Here is a 19653-nt window from a genome sequence, read left to right as displayed (position 1 = left end):
TATAAAAAAAATATATAAATAAAATCTTAGGGGGAAAAAAGCTATATAACAGATTTTTTAACTGCTATCAACAGCATGATGAAGACACAGTTATTTTACTTACTTTTTTCTCTTTAAAAGATATATTCTTTAGAGTTATTTTAAACTTTATAATGTGCTTAACCCACTAATATAATTCACTCAGAAAATATTTATTGAGTATTTGCTATGTGCCACGCACTTTTCTTTGGGTTTAGTAAACATAATGTCTCTACTCTGATGAAACTTACATTCAGGAAGTAGAAAAGATAAGTCACAGCCATATGTGAGTTTTTAAGTTTGTTTTTTACCTTCAGTCTCTAACAGTCTCAGTATCAAGTGGAATCTGTCAATACCTTCCATAAGGCATCACATATAGCAACTTAACAAATGTTGTTACCTGCTTTTTTGTTTTATCATATATATCCTCTTCCTTGTAATTCTTCCCCAATGTAAAAGTTCCGGAAAAACCATGGCCTTTGATCTGTTTCACAAGACCTTCAAAAATTAAACATTTCAGCATCCGTTTCAGAAGACTCCTGTTCCGCTGAACATCATATCTATATATAGAACTGACATACTTATAGATGGAAAGGATGGAAACTCCTTTTTTTCCATTCATTTCTTTCACAGCTGTCAGGATCATCACACGTGTAGCTACATGGAAAAGGATATGCTAACTCAGTCAAAATCATTAAAATTTAAAAAAACAAGCAATTAATCTTAATATGCATTGAGAACTAAGTTAAGAAAAAATAAAACACAGATTTATTGAAGATATGTTATCTGTATATCATCATTTTAAAGAATATGCAAAAATTTATCTCAACACATTAATAAATTACTGTAATGGAAATAATTTAAGGAAGAATTACTCATTAATTTGTTAATCTTACAAAGCAACTGTCATTTAAAATTGTATTTTAAAAAACCTCTCACAATTATCTACGTATATGCTACAATTAGTAAGGGAAACATTCATTTGCTAGCAGAATTTGAAGTAGCTATGCTTGAGAATAAACAAAGCCTGATTTAAACTGTAAGATAAAGAAATTCAAATATAAAAGATTGAACAAGAAGTATCTAGACTAAAAAAGAATGAAGCAATCAAATGAAAGAATAAATCTTTACTTTTGTTAAGATAACATGACTTGTAATCCACTCCATTTATACAAAGTTTAAACGACTATGAAAACAATTATTCATAACAATTGTAAGATAACTCCATATAAGGAATACAAGAACTATAACAAAGATGACTGTAACAAGGTATTTTCTTTAAGAGATTTCATACTTACGAGGGCACTGAACTTTTTCTTTTGGTTCAAATTCCATATTCTGGGTTTCTGTGTTTTTTACTTTTCCTCCAGAATAATGTGATGGAATGAAATAATTCACCACTTTTCCCTGATATAAACAACATTCAGTAGTCACACAGTGTTTTGCTTTCAGTAACTGGAGTTGCTTAATAAAATTAACCCTCCTTCTATTAAGGAGATGCAAGAGTTGTAAAAAATGATGAAAGAGAAAGCTAAAATGCTATTCATACATACCAACCTTATTTTTTATCTTAGGGTTTACCACTAGCCATCACTTTTTAAAATTGTACATATTGTCTTAAACTACCTAAATGGTAAGTGTGGAACTTCTGAAATTAACTTTTAAAGGCTTGTTTAAATATGGAATTAATATAGAAGTTACTGACAGTTAAAACTATATATTCCAACTCATTTTTTTTTAACAATGAAATAGGTATTTTCTATTCCATACTCAAATCTATGAGGTTAACTTCGCAAACCTGACCCTATCAGAAGATCACATTATCACTAAGTTGTGAGCACAGTGGGCCCTACAGGTAATCAATTATACCCTTAACTAGTGTGCTGATTTTAGATTTGGTTATTGGAGATTATGAGCTATGAGCTGTATTTGCCTCAGTGGAGCTGTTTTTCTTTTTTATCCCCCATAAACTCTAAAATTTATATTTTTAAACAATTATATATTTTGGAACAAGGACTTAGAGTTTGATTCGTTTAGCAATCTAATCACTAATTATTAGATTCTATGATTTACATATCTATGATGTGTACAATTAAAAAAAAAATATTTAGTGGTAATATGGAGGCCTGTAGTACTGACTAAACATTTGAGGAAGTAACTATACTTTCCTTGGAGTATCCCTGCCAGCTAGAAGGAAGCTTGATAAGTTACAGCATAACCCCTTCCTAGTTGGCCAACATCACTTACAAAAACCCTGCCAGGTCACAAACATCCTATTCTCTGTGCCCACTTGAAGTTAACTAATAACTTGTAAGAATCATTAGCCTCCGAGTAAACTGGATGTTGGCTTAAGTGCCAAGCAAATGTTGGCCATATGATGCTTTTTGAGAACATATGTCCCCTGCTTTCTCAGCCCTACGGTACTCCTCCTACCTCAGGAAGAGTGAGAGCATCTTGTCTGACATCTTGTCGAGTATGTGTCAGAATCAGAGCCAAAACCTCCACTGTCTTTCCGAGACCCATCTCATCTGCTAAGATTCCACCAAGCAACTGTGGCCCAGCATTTGGGTAATCACGGATGATGCTGAAGGGAAAAACAAGAAAAACATATCACAGGAATGCAAGTAAAAAATATATTATTCCTAAAGAAAACTGGAAGAAATCCATAAAAGTCTAAGTTTTTTTTTAAACTACATTTTAGGGTAAAACAATCTGAAACCCTAGGTCACGAATAAAGAACTGTGATAAAAAATTGCCTGAGCTGACAACTAACTCTGCAGAAACAGGAGTGGCACTGGTAAATGCCCATCATTTTTTTCTGTTCTATAAATAACAGGAGGCATGTCTGCCTTCTTTTGTGTCTGTGAATAAAAAAGTAAGGAGGACAATAACTACCAATTCACCCATTATGTTATTATATTTAATGATTCCTAAGACTTTTATAGTAGAAATTAACAAATTTAATGAAAATATAAAAATTGGTCCATAATAAGATGATTTTCATTTAAAATTATAATCTCTTTAAATGTCAACAACTAAGCATCTTAAGTCTATCATAGTTCATTCATTTACTGAAAAATGACAAACGTTATTAATTTCTTTATCCTACCTATAAAAATGATAAAAATATGAAGTCTAACAAGACTAACATAGTATTTCTTCTTACGGTTATTGTCAAAGCTAAAGACCTATGCTACCAATCTCATACAGGTTTTCATAACATTTATTTATTTTATTACGTTATGTTAGTTACCATACAGTACTTCATTAGTTTTTGACATAGTGTCCCGTGCTTCATTGTTTGCGTATAACACCCAGTGCTCACTACAATACGTGCCCTCCTTAATACCATCACCAGGCTAACCCATTCCCCCATCCCTCCGCTCTGAAACCCTCAGTTTGTTTCCTGGAGTCCACAGACTCTCATGGTTTCTCTCCCCCTCTGATTTCCCCGCCTCATTTTCCCCTTCCTTCTCCTGATGTCCTCCATGCTTTCTCTTATGTTCCACATATAAGTGAAACCATATGATAATTGTCTTTCTCTGCTTGACATATTTCACTTAGCATAATATTTATTTTTAATACCAAGCACATGAAGTTTGTCTTACCAGCCTGTATACGGATTGTAGTAGAGTTTCAAACCCTCAGATGTAACAATCTCACGCCATAAGAAGTGCAGGGCATTTTCTAAAGAAAAATATAACCATAAGAACAAGTTTCTGTTTGTCTTGCCTTCTGCCAGATAATCACATTAGAATAAAAATAAGCTAGCAGTCAGCATGCCCTGGGAAGCCACATACACATGGGAAAAGGGTAGGATCTCATTCTTCTCTTCACATATTATTCTCATGTTTATTCTTCCTTTGCTTTGGACACCAATATTTTCTACATACAAGTATTAAGACAGAAAAAAAAAAGTGCAGCAAATCAGAGGTTTAACAGGAAAAGAAAACTAGACGTAACCAACTCCCACCCAATAAAGGAAAGTAGCTTATCCTTTATAAACCTTTTAAAAGTTGCCTAAAGTTTTTATTTTTATTTTACTTTTATTTTTTTTAAATATTTTATGTATTTATTTGACAGAGATAGAGACAGTCAGCGAGAGAGGGAACACAAGAAGGGGGAGTGGGAGAGGAAGAAGCAGGCTCACAGCGGAGGAGCCTGATGTGGGGCTCGATCCCATAACGCCGGGATCACGCCCTGAGCTGAAGGCAGATGCTCAACCGCTGTGCCACCCAGGCGCCCCAGCCTAAAGTTTTTAAATAACTCAACAGATATATGCTAGTGGGCTAATACATTAACCTAAATCAGACCTAACTTTTAACATGGGTCTGAGAGTAGGAGGAAAGGCTTACCTAACTGAGGAAATAGTATCTTGAAACACTGAAGTACTGAGTGTATTTCAATCAAGATCTTTCACTGTCTTTTCCCTTAAAATTTTAAGTTGTTTAAACCAACTGCCAAATTAGGAAGCATGTCTCTACCCACCAGTGAAACAAAAAGTAATTTTTTGTTGCCTTTTTTTAAAAAAAGATTTATTTATCTGACAGAGAGCACAAGCACAAGCAGGGAAGCAGGGGGAGCAGAAGGAAGAGGGAGAAGCAGACTCCCTGCTGAGCAAGAAGCCTGATGCAGGACTCTATCCCAGGACCCTCGGATCATGACCTGAGCTGAAGGCAGCTGCTTAACCGACTAAGTGACCCAGGCGCCCCTTTTGTTGCCTTCTTTAGGGATTGATAGATGAAGCAGGAATACAGACACATAGGGTTTATAAAATGAAAAAATTAAAAGACAAAAAGCTTCAATTTATGGGAGTCATAGGGAACATAACTATTAAATGATACATGGGATTTAATCAAGAAAATCCATCCTGTGGAGAAAAAAGAATGGATTACTGATACATGCAGTATGGTTGAAATCTCAAAAACATTATGTTGAAAAAGGCCAACTTCACTCCCACCTCAAATGTCCATATTTTGCCATTCTACTTATTGTTTCAAAAACAGGCAGCACTAATTTATGGTGGCAGTAGTTGTCTCCTGAAGGGGCTGAGGGAGGAGAACTGACTGGACCATGAGGAAACTTTCTGGGGTAATGGAAATACTTCATGTCAGCACTGTAAAATAGATGTAAAAGAATAGGTAAAATCAATTTTAACAATTTTATTTAGCCTAGTATAACCAATATATTACATTTCAATATGTAATCGATATAAAAATTATTAATGAGATATTTGGCATCTTTTTTTTGTACTATTTGAAATCTGGTACATATTTTAAACTTGCAACACATAATTTGGACAGCCACTTGAAGTCTCAAGAGGCATGGATGGCTAGTGCCTTCTGAGAAAATCTAGTCTGTCTTAATTGGGTCACTGGTGACACAGATGCACAGATTTGTGCAAATTTATCAAACTGTGCCCTTAAGATCTGTGCATTTTATTGTAAGTTATACCTTAATAAAATTACTTAATTATAAGAAATGTTATTTCATTTTGGAGAAAAAAATAGTCATTTGTGGGAAGCTACAGAGCTAACAATTTTCTCAATGGATAAATTATAAGAAAAAATACAGAATGTGAGGAGATAAAAATCTATGGATTACAGAAATTTAAGCGACAACAACTAATTCCAATGTATGAAGGTTATTTGGTATCAGATTTGAATAAATGGTAAGAGAGAAAGAGAAATAAAAAAAGAGAAAGGGGAGAAGAAAAAAGGGAGAGAGGGGAGAGATTTGGCAATATTAAGGAATAACTGGGTTTAAAAGCCATTATAAGATATATAAATTTATTTCTGTTTAAAGGAACCCTTTTAATTATAATATTTATATATAATATGTTTGTTTAAAGGAATTCTTTTAATAAAATAAATTGAAATATCCAGATTAAATGATATGATATGTGAAATTATTACTTCAAAATAATTCAGAGTATGGGTATGGGTTGAGGATGAGTGGGAAGAAATAATGTTGGCTATAAACAGATATTTATTTTCCAAAATTAAAAATTAAAAAAAAATTAATTTTGTTGGATTAAAAAAGTACAAACTGGAAACTATGGGAGAAATATGTATGTGCTATCCATCATTAAAATAAATCTATACAGAAAGAAGGTGAAATAGACATTTCACTTCCTAGAATCATGCAAAAATCTCACCTTGTGCCTATCTCTCTAAAGATAATGATAAAGAAGTGGCATAAATGACTCCCATAAATTTACTTTTATGAAAACACTTAATAGACAACATTTTATTTTATTATTTATTTTGTGGTGGAGCAAAGAAAATAAATGCAAACTTAGTCACACATTAATCTCCTACTTTTGTAAATTTGCTTTCTGTTGCTAATATTCATCATTATTGTGAAGCCTCTTGCAGATAATTAACAAGATTCCCATCTAATCAGGTTCCAAAAACAATTCTTACTTGGAAAGGCATGTAATAATTCTATCAGTTTTTAAAAATTCAATGAAGGTAGCCTTTATTTGGGCAGGAAAAATTAGTTCAAACACTTACAGATGAGGGTACCTACAAATGCATTTCTCTAGATTTCAATTTTATTTTTTATTTTTTTTTAAATCCTAAGATCTTTTTTTTTTTTTAAAGATTATTTATTTATTTATTTGACAGAGACAGAGTCAGCCAGCGAGAGAGGGAACACAAGCAGGGGGAGTGGGAGAGGAAGAAGCAGGCTCATAGCAGAGGAGCCTGATGTGGGGCTCGATCCCACAACGCCGGGATCATGCCCTGAGCCGAAGGCAGACGCTTAACCGCTGTGCCACCCAGGCGCCCCTAGATTTCAATTTTAAAGAATTTCTTATACTATCATTTTGTTCATAGTAAAACCCATTCTTATCTTTTCAATATGATTTGTTCAACAATGTCCCTCATCCTAATTATCTCTAATATAATCCCTCTGATCAATCTTTCTTTAAGCATCTTATACTTGCCACTAGTAGGAGCGCTTCTGAAATGCTCTTGTTGTAGCATCCAGTTGACAGCCTCTCTCTGGTATGGTCTCAACACAGGAATCAACGCAGGGTGCTGGACATCCACTTGGATGGATTGTGTTTCTTGCTGATGTGTTTGCTTCACAAACTGATAGAGCTCATCAATGTCCTGTCCCTCTGGCTCGCTCTCTGAATCTTCCTCATCCTCTTCCAACACATCTGTACATCCAACAGTAAATGTACTCAAAACAACCCGATCCACTTTTTATAACTACATGCAATTCTTATTCTAAGAACATACTATGCACTTTTCCGTCTCTGGGGCCTTGCTCAGTGTGTTTTGGGACTGGAAGGCCCTATTCTTAATTCTTCGCTGATCAAAAATCTACCTTTCAAAATAGTTCAACTATTTCCATGGCATTTTCTTTTGTTTTCCCTGGTTAGAATTAATGTTCTCCTCTGTGTTCGTGTAATACTCTTTTACTTTGGATATAGTGCTACATTGCAATCTGTCTGGCAGTGCAATCATTTATGTGTATTCTTCCCTTGTGCACTGAATTGTTATGCAAAGGCTGTCTTCTGTTTTTATAGCTCCTCAGAGCAGCTAGCACATGCTTTGCCCATTGTAGATATTTAATAAACATTTGAATGTGAAAATCTTTTGCAGTTTATAAAAGGATAATTTATTTCACTTTTACGTCTTAACATAAAAAAACCCATATGCAGACATAATTTTTCTATGTCTAGTAAGACAAGGGTTCCCATTTCATTTCTTATGCTAAAAAAGGATAGGCATTTGGTAGTAGCAGGAGCCAAGTGCTTAAGCCACTAATATGAATTTGTAAAAAATAGCAGATACATTTCTTGGGCACAACTGCCCTGTGAAAGAAGACTGGTGCTTACTGTAACATGAAAAAAAATTCAAAATCCTGAATAAATGTACAAAACTACTTTAAATTATGATTTATTTCTCAACTGTTCCCAAAAGGCCTATCCACTTTTACAGAACATACCTCACATGCCATAGAATGAAGACTGTACCACAAAATACATAATTTACTTTCTTCAATAAAAAATATGCCACATGAGATTTCCAAAATTTTATAATTAATGTCTAGTTTTATGTGTGGTTATTTCAGACTTTTACTATAGATGTGTAATCTAGTACTGATAACTAAATTGAAGTTTTCCTTTGAAATCCTTTGACATTTTCCTTTGAAAAGTCTAACTTGTATTATTGTTAAAAGGCAGAATAATTCTTAGCATAACTTTAAAAATTCTAGATGTACTTAAAAGCAAGCCCTCCAATTCTGAAACCAGAGATTTTTCTCCTTTAAGTCTTTAACATGCAAATGATTTATTTTTATGAGTATTTTTTTTTTAATTAAGTAGGCTCCCCATCCAACATGAGGCTTGCACTCACGAACTTGAGATCAAGAGTCACATGCTCTACCGACTGAGTCAGCCAGGCACCCCAACTTTTATTAGTATTATGAAGCTTTGCAAAGAATGTACTGAAGAAACAACTCAACAATAAAGCTTAGAAACTGATTTCCCAAATATTCCAGTATGAAATGTTCTGTAATTTGCACCTGAAATAATGCTGACCCACCATGAGCAGGGCTTGGAGAATTTGAGCCGTTTTTCCAGTAGTGTTGATAGGGTGCACCAAGCCATACACACTTTCCCCTTGGGAACCAATGGCAGACAACTCTGAAGCTGTAGTCCTGACCAAGGATGCAACATCTTGCCAAGAAACAGTAGGAAAGTTAACTGGTCTTTATGGGAAGCAGGCTCTTGAGATTATTTGTCAGACTGCAAAGGAGAGGTGGGATAAGGCCAGCCAAGAATCTCTGGCCATGACAAAATAAAAGCACAAGAATAATGCAAAAATTCCAATCGGCTCAGATCCCTTTAGATTCTACTGACTGCAAACATTTCTTGCATACTTACTCTAAGGTAGGCACAGTATTTAGCAAAGAAAGACACAAATTAGTGGGGGCATTTCAGATACATATAATTTTGTCATACAGTGATTTTAAAGAGACTGTTTAATTTTATTATGGTTTTATCGTTTTTCTGCTTGTTATGTATATGATTTGGGAAAAACCCACAACTCTTAAAGCAATAGCCATTTTTAATTTACCTGGAATAACAAAATTGTATAACTTTTCCATCACTCTTTTCATGAGCTGATTAAACTTCTTCATTCTTGAATTTGCATCACTGAAAAAGTCTAGTTTCGCTAGGCCACCTTCCAAAAGATAAATTCCAACCTACAAAGAATTAATCAACATAAACATAGTTTTAATTGCACTAATACATTCTTTATGAGGACATGAAAAAAACTTTTTTAACCATTACTGTTTTTAAACATATTCGCAGTATTTGCCCCACAAACATTAGATACATACCTACACCAAATCGCCCTCACAAATTCTTATTTTCAATAACAAACTGATTCTACAAATGCAGTGCCTAATATGTGAAATGCACCATTCAAGTTGCTAGAAAATAATACTTCCTAAACTGGACCTGAACCTGGGAGAATGTGATGAGAACACCAATTCTACCTAACAAGTCAATGATTTCCAAACTTGATGAATAACAGAATAATCAGAGAAGTTGGTTAAAAATGCAGATTCCCCTAGAAGATTCTGATGCACATACCAGGATTCTTAAGCACAGTTAGGCTTGGGAATCCCTATTACTAGATCAAACACTAAAATGTATAGGAAAACAGATGTTGATTAATGTAATATATCTTAATTCTGGTAGAACAATGCAGTACGAAGTTCTGCAGTCAAAAGATCTGAAGTTGAATACTGGCATTGGTATTTAAGAGCTAAAAACCAGGCAAAGTAATTGATTTATTTTGACCCAAATGCTGTTATTTGCAAAATGGAGAGAAGCCTATAAGAGATAGCCTATATAATACAATTTTAAAACTTCTTGATGGTAGATAATAAATGCATTTTCCTTCATTTCCCTATGTTATCCTGGACCTGATTCCGTAATCATGGAGAGGCTCATCTTCTTTTACTAAAGAACTAGAATCCAACCCAGCATTATAAAGGAATGAGTAACAAAGAATATATTTCATTATTATTTGTACTCTGCCTTGTGTCCATTTAGAGTTAGCTTACTACAACAGCAATGAGTGTTTAAATATTTATAAAAGTTGGGATAAGAATACAGAATAGATCAAGACTTGGTCTATGGGGAAGGTAGACAGAACAAATATACAAGCCACGAATTCTTACATCCTTGCTATCACTGAGCCACAGTTTTGGAATGCATCATCAACAAGGAGAACATAGTTTCATTCTCCAGGGAAGAATTAATTACAATCTAATGCTTCTAAATTTTCTTTCCTTTTGTCAGTTCTGAAAGTATACTAATATGATTACTTTTTCATGTAAGAAAGACACACAAGACAGTTTTCAACTGAACAAAAGTGAATTTAACATTTTAGAACTTCTTTTCCTTTCAAATTTTGGCATAAAGGCATATTAACCTGCTTCATAGTTTATAAAGGACGTCTACTTACAGTATCTCACCTGATTCTCAACATGACTGAGGTAAAAAGAATGATTATTATTTACATTTTACACAGAAAGATGATGAATTAGAGCATTTAAATGATTCACATAGTGTTACTTAGCTAGTAAATAGCAGAGCCTAAAATGAATTATAAATTTACTCATTCATTTGCTGAAAACTTGTTCAGTATCAGGGTTTTACTAGGCTGTGATGATGAATGACTTCATAGTCGCTAAAGAAGAAAAATCTAAAATGTAAGTACACTACAAGTGGCCAAGGCAAAAGTAAACGTGTATGGAGTATTATGGCGGAAGGGCGTGTAACACCATCCATGAATTTTAAGAAAAGATCTCCCTACAGAAGGAAACTCTGAGCTGAATATTAGAGAATGCCCAGGAGTTACCAGGGAAAAGGAAAGGAACAATCCAGGCAGAGAACCATGAAAACAAAAGCAAAGATGCAGAAATATGGCCAGAAAATATGCAGGAAATAAATCAATCTGGAATTTCTGGGACAAAATTAAAAGCAGATAAAAGATGAGGCTGGAGAAGTAGATAAGGGCCTATCAAAGAAGGGAGTTATGTGCCAGATTACACTTCATTCTGCAGTAAAGAACAGAATTCCATTTCACATTATACCAATTCAGAGACAAAGCAGATGGGAGTTGAAAAGACAGGCAGGGCAATAGTTAAAGGACTGCTACAAGAAGAGGGAGAGATGACAAGACATTGAGAATAGAGCCAGAAGGGAGGAATCCGGGATATCTTGAAAAAGGACAGCTTGGAAATTATTATCTACAGTATACATTTTTTACAGTTATTGAAAGCCCAAAATAAAGTATACTTTGAAACTTAATAATGAAAGGCTTATTTCTGGCTTTTTAGACCTTCCTTCTAAATTAACTTCAAAATGGGACTGCCCAACGCAGAAGAACCTTAAAAGACACCACAGAAATTGAGTACCTTGATCACGTGATTTCCGTCTGGTTTTTGGTAAAGTTTTATTCTTCTCTTCTTTTGTAGCCATCCCAAATCTTCTAACATTTCACCACTGAAGGATGACTCCACTCGAATACCCTTGTCACAAATACTAATTGGCTCACTGAGTCCTTTTCCTTGTTTCTCTACATCTTCACATTCTGAATTAACATAGATCAGGAAATGATTGCTTGACTCTGAACTCATCAGTGTAAAACTCCTTTCAGAAAAATGTTCAATTAAACACTGTTCGGGAAGAAGCTGAAGAGTTAATTCTCCCAGAAATGCCTTCCAAGAACTATCAACGTGATAGGGAGAAATCACGATATTCAGCTTTACAGAGAAAGGAGAAAAAATGCCACCAGTCTCTTCTTTACTGATTGATTTTGAGATGTTCGCTGCCTCGGAACACCTCTTCTTATCTTTGTGAACCACTTCTTCCTTTAGACTATCATCTAGGATGATACAGTGAGCAGAAGAGAAAGCTGAACCTGAGGAGGGGTGCTCGTCATCAGTTAGGGTGAGAGGTTCATTCCTTCTGTCTTCATGCATATTCCAGTGAAGCTGCTGTTGCTTTTCCTCATCAACTCTCACTGGAGGAGCACGTTTCCGCCGGCTACTCATTTTCAAGTTTTCTTGGTTGGTAAATATGAACTCTAGAAGACAAATGCAACAAGTAAGCATTCCAAGAGAAGATTTTAGTATCAAAGTGCTCCCAGATGAACAATTCACCATAAATTAGAGGCCCACACATGATATGAAATCTTAAGAGAGATACATAAAGCAATGGTTAATTTTTTTAAAATAAGTCAAATACAGCTAAGGAACTCACTGATCATAATCTCATGAATCACAGAAATTCTAATGGTCTTACTGGTCCTTTAATGGATAAATTTAATAAAGATAATGTGTTATATAAAATAAAATACATTCTAAAAATAGCAGGAAAAATTAAATAAGCAGCAGTAAGGTAAATTTCTCAAATATACTGGAAATGCATATTTGAAGAGTTTTAGTAACATTTAAACTCATATCATCACAATAAAAGTTCAATTTTGTTTTATAATACCAAAGGGTTAACAAGACTTCACTTGACACTTACATAGCTAAAAAATTCCTAAAAATATATCTTCTCTTTCAAAAGAAGACAATGAAAATACAGAACATATTTCTTTTTTGTGGGTTAGCAGAAACAAGAATAGCTGGGCAAGGAATAAGATGGTGATGGCAACCAGGGGAAATGGAGCAGAGACAATAAAAGAAGAAAGAAAAAAAATGTAGGAAAAAAAAAGAAAGCTTTGTCATCTCAGAAGAGGTAATTGGTCTGACAGCAACCTGTATTAGGTAGGCCCAAACTACGCTTTTCCCAGAATAATAGCCAATCCTGTATGAAACACACAGCAATCACAGAGATTAAAATCATAAGGCTGTAATGATGGCGGATGCCTATTCCACCTAGTCCAATGATGTAGCTGGAAAAAGAAAAAGGATGTATAAACAATTAAAATATGGCTTCAGGGTAGTTTCAGAAATATTCTCAATTTGGAATGTTTATGGACTGGAAGACGCAAGATGTCAAAATATCAATTCCTAGATATTGATCTACAAAGTAATCCTATTCAAAATCTCAACAGGCTTTTTTTTTTTTCTCCAGAAACTGACAAGTGATTTTGAAATTTATATTAAAATGCCCAAGACCTAGAAGACTCAAAATAATTTTGAAAAAGAAGAATAAAGTTGAAAGATTCACACTGACTCCAGGACTTACACTGATGGTAATTAAAACAGTGTGGTAATGATATATAGATAGACACGGTAATCAAAACAGTGTGGTAATGGTATATGACAGATATATAGATGAATGTAACAAAATAAAGCATCCTAGAATAGACCCATACACCTATGGTCAATTGATTTTTTCCCCCAAAGATTTACTTATTTATTTTAAAGAGCGAGAAAGAGTGAGCCTGTGTGTGTGTGGGGGGGGGGGGATGTGGAGGGTGGGAGGGGCAGAGGGAGAGAATTTCAAGTATACTCCCCACTGGGTAGGGATCCCATTCAGGGGCTTGATCTCAGGATGCACGAGATCATGACAGGAGCTAAAGCCAAGAGTCAAACATGTTTTAACTGACTGATCCACCCAGGCACCTGGTCAATTAATTTTTGAAAGAAATTCAAAGGCAGTCAATGGGCAAAAATATCCTTTTCAATAAACATGTAGCCACATGCAAAAAAACTAATCTTGAGCTTTACCTCACACCACATATAAAAATTAACTCGAGGGGCGCCTAGGTGGCACAGCGGTTAAGCGTTTGCCTTCGGCTCAGGGCGTGATCCCGGTGCTGTGGGATCGAGCCCCACATCGGGCTCCTTTGCTATGAGCCTGCTTCTTCCTCTCCCACTCCCCCTGCTTGTGTTCCCTCTCTCGCTGGCTGTCTCTATCTCTGTCAAATAAATAAATAAAATCTTTAAAAAAAAAATTTCAAATAAATATAAATAAAATCTTTAAAAAAAAAATTAACTCGAACTAGATTATGAACTGAAATATAAAAGCTAGAACTATAAAACTTCTAAAAGAAAACAGAGGAGAAAATATAAGTGACATTAAATTAGGCAAAAAAAATTTAATAGGGCACAAAAAGCAGAGAATATAAAAAATTAATAAAGTTTCAACAAAACTACATAAGTTTGAAGCTCAACAAAACTTCAAAAGATACTGTTATAGAAAGGAGAGGGGAAGCCAGATGGGATACAGTATTAATAAAACAAGTATCTGATGAAGGAATTGGAAAAAAAAAAAAAACTTTCACAAATCTGTAGTAAGACCATCTTAAGAAAAAATTCTGAACACACACTTCACCAAAGATGATCTGCGAGTGCCAAATAATCACATGAAAATATCTTCACCATCATCAGTCAAAGCAATGCAAATTCAACCTACAATCCAGGATAGGAAACTAAGTATGCACTAGATAGGCTAAAATTTAAAAGACTGTAGAGGAAGAGCAACTAAAACTGAATTCTCCAACATCAGGAAAAGTTTGTCAATTTCTTACAAAATTAAATACAAACTTTCTGTGCAGCCTAGTAATCCTACCTAGATATTTACCAAAGAGAAATAAAAAACAGATTCACAAAAAAGATTTAAGCTTGAATGTTAATAGTAGTTTTAACAAAAGCTAAAAATTGGAAACAACCCAAGTGTCCATTACCTGGTAAATGGATAAACAGGTGGGATATTTCTTCATGATAAACTGATACAAGATACAATGACATGGATGAATTTTTAAACCATTATGCTAATAAGCGAAGGAAGCCAGATGTGTAAGACCATATACCGTATGATTCTATTTATATGAAATTCTAGAAAAGGCAAAAACCTACTGATAGAAGACCGATGAGTGGTTACTAGAAGTGAGGAAGTGGGAAGAGGTAGACTGATAGCAAGGAGCAGGAGGGAAAGCTTTGGGGTGACAGAAATGTTCAACTGGTGTTTACGTGATTGTATATACTTGTTAAAACTCATCAAATTGTACACTTAAGATTGTTGGATTTTACTGTATGTAAAAAGCACAAATAAAAAGTAGATGCAGAAAAGATTTAAAATCAAAGAAAATAGGGTACCCGGGTGGCTCAGTCAGTTAAATGTCCGCCTTCAGCTCAGGTCATGATCCCAGGGTCCTGGGATGAAGAGGAGCCCACGTCAGGCTCCCTGGGAGTCTGTTTCTCCCTCTGCCTCTGCCCCTCCACCCCCTGCTTGTGTTCTCTCTCTCTCAAATAAATAAAATCTTAAAAAAAGATAAAATTATAAGAATATTAGGAACAGTTTTATTCTAATAAACCTGAAAAATCTAAATAAAATGAGTAATTTACTGACAAAATATAAATTAATAAAATTTATTTTCTTAGTAGCCACGCTATATGTGGCTTTTTAACTTTAAATAAATAAAATTAGCACTAGCCACACTTTAAGTGCGCAACAGCCATATGTGACTAGTGGCTATTATACTAGACGGTGCAATTATAAAAACATTCTCAAAACTGCAAAAAGTCTATCAGGTAGTGCTGGTCTAAGTCAATCATGAGACTTCTGGTTCCTTAGCCAGTGCCTGCTTTATGAATGCGCAGGTAATAAACTGTAAACAATCTCTTACTATGGTTAACTATAAGCATCTTATTTCCTTTATTATCTTGGAAGAAGAATACAGGAGGCCCTTAATAAACTATGTGTTTATCTTTGTCCAATTCTCATCAGAATATAGGCTAGAACACTGGAATTTGGTCATTCTGCTGGAACTTTGAAAAGTTCAGCTGTATCAGCTTATTAGTTAACTATGGCCCCAAATATGCTGTATAATATACCACTCCAAAGCTCAATATCTTGAGATAGCAATCATTTATTCTCAAAGATCTGCACGTTAGCTGGTTAGCTGAGGATTGGCTGACCTAGCCTTAGGTTTCTGGAGGAGCAGTTCAGCTCTGCTTAATGCAGTTCTCATCCTCCTCCTAGGACCAGCAAAACAACCCACAGATGTACATGGCTGAGGTGTAACAGTGTAAATCCAATCACACAAGTACTTTTCAAAGTGGGGTCACCGCAAAAGCACAAGGTTTCATGAGCTAAAGCAAGTCACGCAAATGGATCCAAAGTGAAGAGGTAGGGAAATGGACCATACTTCCCTACTGGGTAGAACTGCTTACGGCAGAGTGTAGATATGTGGTAGGGGTCACATAATCTATTATACTAACCATAATATTAGTAACATGGTAATTATGGAATTGTTAACTCTAAAAGCCCCAAAAGCAACTGGCTATAGAGTCTCACATCTGCAAAGCAATGTGGCTTACAGGAGAAAAGATTCTAATTCTAGCTTTGGCATTTACTGTGTGGCACAGGAATAGTTATTTAACCTCTCTGTGCCAGTTTTCTCGTTTCTAAAGTGGGGATTATGGGATTATGCTTAGAAATAATGTAAGTATAATAGTACAATTAAAAGAAATTTAGTATATATTCAGTGAGCGGTAGCTGCTACCATCATCATCCTCAGAACAATTCATTATATATTATAATAACCAAACTTTAATGTGGCAGGATGGACGACCATATATGTGTGTGTCTCAAACCTGACTGGACATTAGAATCATCTGGGGGAATTTTAAAAAATCCTGATGCCCAGGTACTAACCCAGCCAATTACACCAGAACTGAGCATACATTCATGACAAAACAAAAACAAAAACAAAAACAAAACCACCTCATTCCAACTGACTCTTTTCTTAAGGGATTTCTATCCAGGGATAACTTCTTGAACCAAGAAGATATTATTTGATCAAAACCACTTATAACCATAATGTTAACTGGCAGCTAATAAGTCAAGTACTAGTAAAATTCTAAATATTTCTAATCATATTACAAACTCTTCTCCTGGTTTTCTTCATACCACACGAGTCCCACTTTTGGTCATTCTACTTCTTATTTCTCCTTTTTAAATATCAGAGTTCGGTGAAACATGATTATTTGCTGTTTTTAAATCTGGACCACACTTTAATTGTCCTACATTTAAATGTAAAAAGCCTTTTGCTTGAAATCCCCTTTCACACTTTTCTGCCTGTTGCTTCCCCAACCTTCCCCAGAAAACTTTCCATGACCAGGCATGCTGAGTTTAGGGCCATTACTCCTTGATCCCAACTGCTATACAGTTCTAACTGTAAGACTTTGAAGGCCATGAAAGCTAGGCAGGAACAGTATCCTATTCACCACTGTACCCCCAATGCCAGGTCAGTGCCAAGATAGAAATGATATACAAAATAAGGTGAAACAAGTATCTCTAACTCCCCTAATACCTAATAGCCTCCCTCTTTTTAAGTACCATGTTTCTTTTTAGACAAGAGTCTCTTAACCACATTCTAGAAGATTACAGGTAATGTGAAACTATTCTTTACTATTTCTGGCCTTGAATGAAACACAGAAAACTGACTGACCCATATCTTCAACAGAAAACAAAGATAAGTTATTTGAAAAATAAACATAAAATGTTAAGTTATTAAGACAATATAACAAATTATTACCAATTAAACTTAGATTCAGATTTTTTCCCTCCAAATTATTATCTCTTCATTAAAAGACACATACAAATCCTGACTTACAACAAATCCGTGGTAGGCCTGGATTTAGAATTTAGGAATAAGAAGTATACATCTGCCATACTGCTGCCCAAAGTGAGCCTTACGCAAGCAAAGCCCAATCATTATGGATTAGTGAAAAGCTCCTAATGATCTCACATTGCCACCATCTTTCTGCAATAAGTAGTAACTTCAGCAAAGATGAGAGTGTTTTCATCTGTTGAACCCCAAAATATGTTAGTCACAAAAACTTTAAAACTGCCCTCAAAAGAAAATTTTTCACCAGCACATTCTGTGTCCCCAAATTTTTGTAGCCTGAACTCTTAATAAAAGGTTTGTTTTAATAATTCTGAAGTGCAGTTGTAAGCTTGGGCAAAGAAGAGACATAAGGATACCACCTTCTTTCAAAAGTAAACTATTTTATTCTCAACTGCTAGCTTATTGGCTAACTAGACCTGGGAAGCTCTAGGAAGCACAGGTTATCCAGTACAGGCACACTTCTCTCACTGACGCTCAATAATACTCGGCTTCTAGCATGGTTTCTGATCATAAACCAGTGAGTCTTTCTGGTGACAGTACAGATATTATAGATCATTTCTATTCATGGGAGTTTCAACAGTCTTGCTACCACCCAAGAAAATAATTTTAAATAGCTGTAATGACTAAAATTATTTTATTTTGTTCAGTTAAGGCGTTAAGGTAATTTAAATATAAGTAGGAAAACATCAAACATCTAGTTTCTCTACCTCCTGGGTCATGTACAATCACTCAGAAAAAAGGCACGAGCTTAATGGCCATTAATTAATACTACTATATCTGAAAGTGACAGTCAATCATCAAATAACACATCTTTGTTCACAAACCTAGGAACGACCACGAAGTCAAAATGTACAACGTACAAGGATGGTTTTGAGAGCGAAAGTAATTAATCTGACTCCAAAGGTAACTGAGAACTTTCAGACTTAACTTGGAAGCCTCGCCTCCCCTTTACCACATTACAACCCCGCGCACCAAGACGCTAGGCAGGTGCCCAGATCCAGCCTCCAGGGGCGTGTGTGTGACGAATGGTGATACCCAGTCGGTTTCTTCCGAAACTCAAAAGCGGTTCACGGAGTCAGAGCTGGGCTGTCAGCGCCAGATCGCTCCCAGCAGGCCGGGCAAACAAGCTACCCGCGAGGCCGAGGAGCGCGACGACAGTCCCTCGGACGCTCGATCTAAACACCGCAGGCCCCAGCCCCCGGGGAGACTCACAGCCTCCTTTCCCACGGTCCTTTCTTCTCCCGGGGAAGCCGTGCCGGTCCAGAGGCCCCCAAGTCTGGGATGGGAAAGGGTCTGGGAAACTCGCGCTGCGTCTCCCTCTCAGCGCTTTAGCTTCCTGGGCTCCAGAAAAACCGAGTCTTCCCTTCTTGGGACCTCCACCTCCGTGGGGAGACTTCTTCCGTCCCCGACCTCTGACCCCTGACCCTCCATCGCCCAAGCGCCTACCTAGGCTGGTTCTCAAGCCTCTTCTCTGCGCCAAGGTCCGGGGATCTTCTAAAGCCCCCGCAGGTCCCGGGCACGCATTCGCCACCCACCGAACACCCGCCTGAGATGAGCACGCGCGCTTTATGCTGGTTTGTGTTGGGGTTCCCGGGGGGCCCAGAAACCACAGCTTCCAGCTGCCGGGTGCGCGCTGGAGCGTGGGGTCAAGGTGAACGCGCACGTCGGAGCGCCCCGCCCCTTTTCTCCGGCAATGGCTTCATAAGTCTCATCTGCGCAAGTCCACACTGTTAAAGTCTACCGGAGGCTACAGTTGGAATCTCGCGATAGCGCTGCCCCACGACATTAGGAGTACAGGATTGGCTGGAATTTCTAAGGAGAAGGCGGGAGTCTAAGCAGATATTAGGTGTGGGCGGGGCTCCCCAAAAGAGGCGGAACTCCGCCTGAAGCGAGTGTTGGGGAGTGATTGGTGGCTTTAGTACACAGGCGAAAGAAAGCTCTGCCGACGCGCGTTTTTTATTACTTCAAGAAAGCAGCCGCAAGCTGGGTGCGGATGAAGCTTCTC

The 19653-nt window shown here is 36.3% G+C and overlaps 1 protein-coding gene across 7 annotated transcripts in view; it reads right to left on the bottom strand.

Moving 5' to 3' along the window:
* SHPRH (SNF2 histone linker PHD RING helicase) overlaps positions 1-19323 on the bottom strand; it is an 85850-nt gene extending 66527 nt beyond the window's left edge. For 3 of the 7 annotated variants that reach the window (XM_026504986.4, XM_044386403.3, XM_044386404.3), the window contains exons 1-8: positions 19095-19318; positions 11473-12143; positions 9114-9243; positions 6968-7186; positions 3627-3705; positions 2452-2602; positions 1317-1425; positions 419-675 (exon numbers count right to left, since the gene is read on the bottom strand). In XM_026504986.4, the coding sequence (XP_026360771.1) occupies positions 419-675; positions 1317-1425; positions 2452-2602; positions 3627-3705; positions 6968-7186; positions 9114-9243; positions 11473-12111 (1584 nt within the window). In that variant the 5' untranslated portion in view covers positions 12112-12143; positions 19095-19318. Of the gene's footprint in view, positions 1-418; positions 676-1316; positions 1426-2451; positions 2603-3626; positions 3706-6967; positions 7187-8579; positions 9061-9113; positions 9244-11472; positions 12144-18620 lie in introns of those variants that run through there. The other 4 variants (XM_044386400.3, XM_044386402.3, XM_044386401.3 and 1 more) reach the window with 4 other exon arrangements.
* Between the last annotated feature and the right edge of the window lie 330 nt (positions 19324-19653).

Source organism: Ursus arctos, unplaced genomic scaffold (assembly GCF_023065955.2).
Source record: "Ursus arctos isolate Adak ecotype North America unplaced genomic scaffold, UrsArc2.0 scaffold_13, whole genome shotgun sequence".
NCBI classification, from domain to species: domain Eukaryota; kingdom Metazoa; phylum Chordata; class Mammalia; order Carnivora; family Ursidae; genus Ursus; species Ursus arctos.
The sequence above is the reverse complement of the archived record's forward strand: the minus strand, read 5'-3'. Positions and strand labels throughout refer to the sequence as shown.